General features: G+C 37.4%; 1 protein-coding gene across 1 annotated transcript; it reads left to right on the forward strand.

Moving 5' to 3' along the window:
• The first annotated feature begins 8315 nt into the window (after window positions 1–8315).
• On the forward strand, window positions 8316–9269 carry LOC105468911 (olfactory receptor 52P1-like). The gene has a single exon (XM_011719408.1). It carries the CDS (start codon window positions 8316–8318, stop codon window positions 9267–9269), a length of 954 nt encoding a protein of 317 aa, XP_011717710.1.
• The last annotated feature ends 510 nt before the right edge of the window (window positions 9270–9779 follow it).

Here is a 9779-nt window from a genome sequence, read left to right on the forward strand (position 1 = left end):
TAATGCATCAGCAAGGAAGTAACAAAATTTATTAATAAAGAAAGAGGGTTATAATGGTAAATGAACATAGCTTTATACCATAAGCAACTATAACATTGAATAAAATACATGAATAATTTTTTTTTTGAGGGGCAAGTGATAATAGACAGTTCTGGAATGGAATCCTTTAAATAAAAACACATGAGGAAAGTTTCACATTCACAGATGACTCGAGGAGAGGATCCCTATTCTACTAGGCGGCAGTGTTGACCTTGATATGACATATGCTCTCTGGACCAAGGGCAGAGTGACCTTTATATGCCATGTGCTCTCCAGACCAAGGGCAGTGAGAGACCTGGAAATGCCATGTGCTCTTCAGTCCAAGGGCAGAGAGTGACACTCACCGTGGAGGGGGAAATCCTCTGTTTCTATAAAATCACAAAGACGCCTTCCTGTGAGCTATCTCCCCAGTTATTAAGACATTCACCGATCTTGCCAAACAAGATTACTTCCCTGAATGGTAAAACTTTCTGTACAATGCATACACAGACAGGATAAGAGATATGATGATCACAGACAGGAAAAGAGAAATTTACAATGAGAAAGTTATAGATCCTGTTGCTGACACCCCACTGGGGCAGTCGGAGGCTGGGGTCAGTCCAGAAGCCTTTGGATAACACTGGGGATAGGCCCGGCCAGAAATCCACAGCTGCCCCAAGACTTCTTCCATTCCTACACAATGACTATTTCCTCCATGAAAGGAAGCTGGTTCGAATGTGGCCAATATGCCTAGCAACCCGTGGGTATTGGGGGGATCCTCCATTTTCTCCACAGTAAGCCTGACATCCGAGTCTTTAAGAATGCAACCATGATAATTGTATTTTAAAATGACTTATGGGGTCCCATTATTGATTTCATTTGATACTAAAATGGGGGCTGAGATCTTTGGAATGAAAGGACAGATTTTGAGGTTCACTCAATACTTACCACACCAATGATTCTACCTTCCATTCTCGTCTTGATCCCTGATGAGAACACCCAACTGAAACAGCTACATTGTCTAGGGTATATACCATGGGGTTCGTAGTCTCTTGCCAAGAAAGAATTCATGACATGGACATATGTGGGTAAGTTAAAGAGCGGAAAGTTTAATAGACAGAAAAAAGGAGAGAGGAGAGCAATTCCTTGCAAGAGAGAGACCACCAAAAAGGGGGAGGTGGCAGACTGCAGCAGGTTTATAGGCAGGCTGGAGAAGGCGGTGTCTGATTTACATAGGGCTTACAGATTGGTTCAACAGGTATGACGTTTACATAGTACTTGATGAAGGCTAGTGGCCCCACCCTAATCTTATTATGCAAATGAGCTTTCCAATTGATCAGTGCCATCTTGTCTGGTCTCTACATGTGGCTGACAAAGAGAAGGGAAGATGGAGCCACCATCTTGAACATGTCTAGTCTCTAGTTCCTGCTGGCATTCGCCTGTGCAAACTTCCAGCTTTCTTGTCTATATCTGCAGCTCAACTTTACAGGCTGCTGCTTGTTAGAAAATATTTTAGGGCTGCTTTTCGTTAAAGAGAAAGCCTTACCGAAGACTCCCACACCCTTACTATTTGCCTAAGTGATTTCTTTTTAACTCCTATATCAGTATGTAGAGTGCTGATAAGGTTTGGCTCTGTGTCCCCACCCGAATCTCATGTGGAATTGTAATCCTTCTGTGTTGGAGGAGGGGCTTGGTGGGAGGTGACTGAATCATGGGAGCAGGTTTCCCCTTGCTGGTCTCATGATAGTGAGTGAGTTCTCACGAGATCTGGTTGTTTTAAACTGTGTGGCACTTTAAAACCTCTTACTGGCTCTTTCTCCTTCTCTGATATGTGAAGATATGCTCCCTTCCCCTTACCTTCTGCCATGATCGTAAGTTTCCTGAGATCTCTCGAGTATATCTCGATCTTCCTGTATAGCCTGCAGGACTGTGAGGCAATTAAACCTTTTTTTTTTTTTTTTTTTTGCAAATTATCCAGTCTCAGGTAATTATTCATAGCAATGTCAGAATGGACTACTCCAAGATTGTTTCAGTTTAGCAGCATTTCTGCCTTCACAAGAGTAGTTTCACAGGAGTTGTGCTTTAAAAAAAAAAAAAAGTCTACCGACTCAGTAGGTAACAGAATAAATGATAGATGAGGAAAGAAAATGGGAAGAAATGTTGGGTGATGAGGAACACAGTGTGATTACAAAAATGGATGGACATTGTAATTGGAACAAGCAAATGGAGAAACTAGGGTGGTAGCATGATGGAAAAAGTTTAATCTGTATACATTTTGTGGACATGAAAAGAATAATAGAAGTTCAAATGGAACTATAGAATGTTTGAACCATGTAACAAAGGCTTTTACAAATTTGTAACTGAGATCCAGAAGGTATGATGGGACAGTATCAAGGAGCATGAGGAGGGTACTATGAGCGTATAACTGGGAAAAGTGCAGAAAAGGACTCCTATGGGAAAAGCAACATAATGGCAAACATTAGCAACTTTCAGATTAGAGGGATATTAAGATCATGCAATAAGTGTTAGATAAAGAAAAGGAATTTGGGCAAGATTTTTTGTTTTTTGAGAAAAAGTGAGTATTGAATAGTAGTGGTGGTGGTGGTGGTAGTAGTAGCAGCTAGTGTTAGGTAGGGGAGAGAGTTAATGTTTGTACATAGGAAAATATTTTTTGTCATTGTCCTATATTTTTAAGTGCAGTGCCCATGAATAGTTCTTGTTTAATGCATAATGTTAATTTACACAATTTTATCTTCTTTCTATTGTCAAATCTTTATATTTAACTTTCTAACTCAGTTGAAACAGAAGGAAGAAGGTAGTTCATCTCTTTTCATTATTATTGTCTACGCTATCCCCGCATTCATGGCTTTGGAACATTTTTTGTGCCATCTCATTTTACTTATTTGGAATTTTCTATCTTTTTAATTTATATTTAGGATACATAACTTTCGTTAGATATATGTATTAGAAATAGTTTTTAAAGCAATGGATTGTCTTATTACTCTATTAATTATGTTTTTTAAAAAAATTTAGATTTTATTTTGGAGACAGAGGGTACATGTGCAGGTTTGTTGCAAGAGTATATTGTGTGATGCTGAAGTTTGGATTGTAAATTCCATCACTCAAGGAGTGAGCGTAGTGCCCAATAGGTAGTTTTCAACCTGTGTTCCCACCTTCCCCTACCCTCTAGCCATCCACAGTGTCTACTGTTCTCATCTTTATGTCCTTGAATGCCCAATGTTTAGCTCCCACTTATAAAAATGAGATCATGTGGTATTTTATTTTCTGTGCAAGTGTTAATCATGCTTAGGATTATGACCACCAGCTGTATTCATCTTGCTGCAAAGGACATTATTTCATCCTTTTTTATGGCTGTATAGTATTCCATGATGTGTATGTACCACATTTTCTTTATTCAATTTACTGATGATAGGCACCTAGGTTGATTCCATGTCTTTACTGACATGGACTCACATATGAGTACATGTGTGTTTTTGGTAGAAAAAATTATTTTTCTGTGGGTATGTACCCAGCAATTGTGCTAGGTTGAATGATAGCTGTGTTTTAAATTCTTTGAGAAATCTCTAAACTACTTTCCACAGGGTCTGAACTAATTTACTTCCCAACAACAATTCATAAGCCTTCCATCTTCTCTGCAGCCTCACCAGCATCTATTATTATCTTACTTTTTGATAGTAGCCGCTCTAACTGGTGTGAGATGTTATCTTATTGGTGTTTTGATGTGCATTTCTTTGATGATTAGTGATGAAGAACACTTTCACATATGTTTGCTGGCTACTTGTATGTCTTGTTTTAAGAAGTGTGTGTTTGGCTGTGTGTCATGGCTCACACTTGTAATCCCAGCACTTTGGGAGCTCAAGTGAGAGGACTGCTTGAGGCTAGCAGTTTGAGATCAGCCTGGTCAATAGAGTGAGATCCAGTCTAAATTTAAAATAGTTGTATGTGGTGGTGCATGCCTTTGTCCCAGCTACCCAGAAGGCTGAGGCAGGAGGATTGCTTGAGCCTGGGAGGTCGAGGCAGCAGTGAGCTGTGTTAGTGCCACTGCACTACAGCCTGGGTGACAGAGCCAGATCCTGTCTCAAAGAAAAATAAAAAGTGTTCTGGTTCGCTACTAACATTTTATTGGGGTTATTTTTTGGGGGCTTGTTGATTTGTTTACTTACCTTAGAGATTCTGGATTTTAGAACTTTGTCAGATGTGAATGTATTCTTCTATTCTGTAGGTTGTCTGTCTACTCTGTTGATAGTTTCTTTTGCTGCAACAAAACTCTTTAGTTTAATTGGGTCCCATTTCTGATTTTTGTTGTTGTTGTTGTTGCTGCTGTTGTAATAGATTTCAGGGACATAGCCATAAATTACTTGCCAAGATCACTGTTGAGAAGGGTATTTCCTAGTTTTTTTCCCCAGGATTTTTATAGTCTTACATTCAAATCTCTAATCTATCTTGAGTTAATTTTTGGATATGGTGAAAGGCAGAGGTCCAGTTCCTTCTTTCGCATATGGCTAACCAGTTATCCCACCACCATTTACTGAATGGAGAGTTCTTTCCTTAAAACTTGGTTTTCTCAGCTTTGTTAAAGATCAGATGATTGTAGGTCTGCAGCATTGTTTCTGAGTTCTCTATTCTATTCCATTGGTCCATGTATCATTCTGATACACTAATAACATTCAAGGTAAGACTCTCAGCTCACTATATGCAAGAAAGCCTATTACCAATACATTTATTGAAAACAATCAGAGGCAATTGCTTAATATTACAATTGCCTCATTGTTTAAAATCACATTTGTCTGATATTGTAATACTAGTTAACTACACATTTGATTGGCACCTCAGGCATATCATTTGACTGGTCACCATAAGACAGTCTCTGGAGACTCTGGTCTTCATAGGAGAAATGCATGAACACTAAGCACATATAAGCTCCAGGGAGCATACAATGTGAACATGGCTGTGCCAGAGGAACATTGCTGTATGTTTGTTTCCCTTTTACTTTTGATTTTCTGTCTCCTAAGGGACATAACAGCTTTCCAAACTTGAGGGGACTCCTGAGCATTTGTGTAGCCTATTACAAAGCAACTATAACTACCAACTTGCCAGAGAGACTTTCTGCTTTAATGATAAATGCTGTCATAGTTTTTAACCGTTTCCACATATGGATATCTCCCTAGATGCTGCAGTGAAAAAATGATCATTTGTGATTTTGCAGAAAATAAGTTACAACAGCTTTTTAATTCCAATCTGCACTATATTATGTACTGTAAGATGGTATTCAAGATAAAGCAGGTGGAAGTAAATGAGAAAGGAAAATGTATAAACATGTAAATAATGTTACACATTTCTAAAAGACATGTGGACATTTGAATTAATGTGAATTTCTAGTAGAGGAGTAAATCATCCTAGAAGATACACACACACACACAAATACACACAAACACACACACACATATATACACACACAAAAAGCTGTAGTCAATATGCTACTTTTTAAGGAAAAACATTGAAAAGTTATACTAAAGGGTAGTGTCTGGTTATGCAACTCATGCTAAAAACAATTTTATAGGAAGATATTCTAAGAAGGAAGCTGAAGTGAATGAAGGGTAGGCAAAAACTGTAAATAGACTGACCATCTCTAAAGTCGGAAGCTTCAGGAACAAGAGCAAACATCTGTGAAATTATTAAGAGACTAGAGAAGATCTACAGGAACATCTGATCTCCTCTGGAAATTTATTGCGAGTTTGCTGGAATTCTGCACCTTCTTTTTGGCGCTCACAGTCTGATGAAGGAGGCTGACAGAAAAATAAACAAAATGCAAATAATACGGTAAGAGTTCTATGAGACACTTAATGACTGCTTGTCTGAAGCCTTAGAGTTAAATAAAGGAGACAAGGATAATGCTGGGATTTCTTACTTTAATGGCTGGGTGGCTGTTGTTTCCACCAAATAAAATACAATCAAGTAGAGGAGAATGAAAGAACTCACTGAATTTAGTTTGAGGTATATTTATGTGATGTCACTAAAATGCACTGATATATATAATATGTAGTACTTTCAATAAAGACTGCATAGAAAACACCATGATACTGAAATAGAGTCATCTATGCTGAACTGGCAGGTTCCAGCAAGGGGCTTTGTGGACTGACCCAGAAACAAGCAAACAATCAAACCCCAGGCTCTCAGAAGGAATCAGGTATTTATCTGGTTCAGAAACAGATAGAATAATGGTGCCAACATGTAGTTACAGAGGTTTGGGAAGATATTCCTATTGACTTAGCTGACTGTCTGCTGAAGATAATGTCAAGAATGGCCTTATTGAAACAAATGGATGTCTCTAGAGTTTCATTCAAATTAAGCCTGAGAGGAAACAGAGAAGACTTTCTATGAGGGAGGGTTGACTGCACAAGCAGACCACACTTTGGGAGGTATTCTCCATAAATTTCTTGGTGTCTCACTTCGGATACTCAAATAGAAAGCTTCTCTTGGTTAGCGGGAAGTCACTTTACTTCTTTTCTCTTGGTATAGATTAGAAATGTTGCCATCTTATAAGTAAATTCATGGGAAACTAAATGATAATGGTTTTTAAATATTTATATGTATTTACCAAGCACAATTATGCTTGTTTGTAATCTTAAGCAATGTTGCTTCACTAAAATCTATGTATACATTTCTAGGTGGCTTAAGTTGTTTCTTATAACTACAACTCTATGCTTAACATTATAACATTATACCCTATTATTTTCCAATGGCATCTTGTGTATCTGATTCTCCCAGAAACGAATACATTAATGGTACATGGCAAAGCATAATTACAAATGAAAAACGGCCATTTAAGGAGTTGCAAAGAGCAAAACTTAATAAATACTTTTAAAGCTTTCATGCTTTGAATGTTAAATATTTGCTCATTTTGTGTAAGTTCTTATCTGTGGGGTTACAGGCTTCATCTGTTCCATGACTCTGTGTTCTAGTAGGAGTTGAAGCTCTGAGTGTTTATAACATGTTTTGTGACACAGTAACTTTTTTCAATTCTTTACTATGAAACACTTCAGTCTCTCACCTACATAGGCCCAGCATAGTATATCTTTAATTGTAGAATGCAGATACCATAAACAAGAAAACGTTCTCCCACACAGGTATTATTTGGACATCGAGGCAAGAAGCATTGTCATTAGAAATACATGTTAATATTTATAACAATATGTGATAAGGATATATTCATCAAGATATCTTAATCTTTTACATCAGTGAAGTTTAGGACCAGAAATTGCCATAATAGGAGAAAATATAAGTGTGTAGCAAGTATTCTACACTCTTGGTGGGAGGTAGACACTGGATTCTAGGAAGAAAGATAGAGAGCTGTTATCAAAATTAAAGGATATGGTCAGAGCAAGAGTCATCAGAAGCTACTCTTGCTGTATATATTTTTTAAAAGGCTGATTTATAGATGCTTTTCTCTTTACTCTCATAATGCAGGTGGATGCAAGAGCCAGAGGCAGAGCTGAGTCTATAGATTAAATCCCTCAATTTGTAGAAAATAAGCTGGACTTATTAACTGATGTTCTTATTTATTGCAATTTTAAACCATTTGCTGGAATTGGGAAATAAAATCTCTCATTACTTTTACATGGTTGTGTTACTCTGTTCATCTTTAAATCTTCTTAAGTAGTTAACCTAAAATACGCATACATTTGCCTTTGGTGCATAATAAAGCATATATTGTCATTAATTTTGATTTTTTTTATTCTTTAGTGTTAGGAAATCTTATTCTGAATTACTGATTAAGTTATACTTCCTAAGGATAACAGTATTATTTAAAAGTAGTTGCATGTTGAAACACCTGTTAATCATTTTGTGCATGAATGTGTGTGTTCATGTGTCTTTGTCTTCACATTTTATGTAAATTTCCTTGAAAACACAGCTTGGTTTTTGTTCTAAGACTGTTGGTGTCACAGAATCCAACACTTGCTTTGGCACAGGATGAGGTTACATTATTACTATCTACTTTTCTTAGAGGAAATAGAAATTATGTAGTAGAATTAAATGAACTTTCAAAACTCAGAAAAAATAAAATAATAAATACACTAAATCTTCTCATTTTCAGAAGAATATGTGGGAACTCAGAATGGTGAAATGGTTTACCAGGAAATGTATGGCAGCTCTTCAGGTAGGCTATTACACAGTATGCCTGGATTCTCCCACATGCAGAATCATGGAAAAATCGCATTGTAATCCTGCTTTGCCTGCCTACTTTGAATTAAACATACAACTTCTCAAGTTTTAACATGGGAGACAATGCTACACATTACCACATCTCATCCTTCTTCCTGATTGGTATTCCTGGTTTGCAAGATTTTCACTGCTGGATTGGCATAACTGTCTTCCTCCTGTTTGTCCTGACCCTGCTGGGGAACAGTGTAATCATTGTTACTGTCAAGCTAGAACCAAGCCTCCAGCAGCCTATGTATTTTTTCCTTTGCATGCTGGCAGTGAATGACATGGCTCTTGCCTCTTCCACAGCACCCAAAATGCTTGGAATCTTCTGGTTTGATGCTCACAGGGTTGTCTTTAATATCTGCCTAGCACAAATGTATTTCATCCACACATTTTGCATTATTGAGTCAGGCCTTCTTGTTGCCATGGCCTTTGACCGCTTTGTAGCTATTTGTATCCCACTGCGTTATACAACCATCCTGACGACACCAGTGGTTGTTAAAGTGGGTGCCATTGGTGTAATTCGAGCTATCCTAATGGTTTTGCCCTCTCCTCTTCTTATTAAGAGGCTACCGTATTACACCAAATATGTCATCAATCACGCGTATTGTGAGCACATGGCTGTGGTGAAGTTGGCCAGCGCCAATACCTTCATTAACAGAGCATATGGAATCTCTGTGGCCCTTTCAGTGATGATATTGGACCTAGGGCTCATTGCCACGTCCTATATCAAAATCCTTCAGGCAGTCTTTCGTCTTTCTTCCCAGAATGCCCGCTCTAAAGCACTGGGCACCTGTGCTGCCCATGTCTGCACTATTCTTGTCTTCTATACGCCTGCACTTTTTAGCTTCCTAACTCACCGCATTGGCAAGAACGTACCTCCAAGTATCCACATAATTTTTGCAAGTTTGTACCTTCTAGTTCCCCCCACAGTCAATCCCCTGGTATATGGTGTCAAGACCAAGCAGATTAGAGACCAAATGATGGGTCTGTTTTTCTCAAAGAAAAAGATTTCTAGTAAGTAAAACATGGAAATACCAGCCCTAGTTTGTATTCTGGCTCTTAAAGACATGGTTACCCTGTGGAATACCTCAAATCAGATCTCCAAAGTTCTCTTTCTTGCTTCTTATATGCCTTGTAGCAGAAATAGTTGATGTTGTACATTCACTTCATTTAATACTACCTTTTGTCAATTTTTTATGTTTTCCGTTCATATCTATTTGAAATAAAAATAAATCAGAAATTGTCAAAGTTTGCCACATGGAAGACATTTAATATATTTTAATAATTATTTTATTACTTTATATATGATTTAATATTGATAATTTTGTTATTATTTTATATTTCAGCCACAAATGTGAAATAACTAAATAAGTGTTACAAAAAAATTGAAGAATTTCAGTTTGTTTGGTCAGACTTCTTTTTGAAAAATGATGTCACCACTGGGCATGGTATATTTAGGATACATAAGTTTTATTAGCTATATGTATTGGAAATAGTTTTTTAAAACTATGGATTGTCTTATTACTATATTA

The sequence above is a fragment of the Macaca nemestrina genome, chromosome 12 (assembly GCF_043159975.1).
Source record: "Macaca nemestrina isolate mMacNem1 chromosome 12, mMacNem.hap1, whole genome shotgun sequence".
Lineage (NCBI taxonomy): Eukaryota > Metazoa > Chordata > Mammalia > Primates > Cercopithecidae > Macaca > Macaca nemestrina.

Coding starts and splice junctions, on each gene's coding strand:
- LOC105468911 (XM_011719408.1), top strand. CDS start 8,316: ATGGGAGACAATGCTACACATTACCACATCTCATCCTTCTTCCTGATT.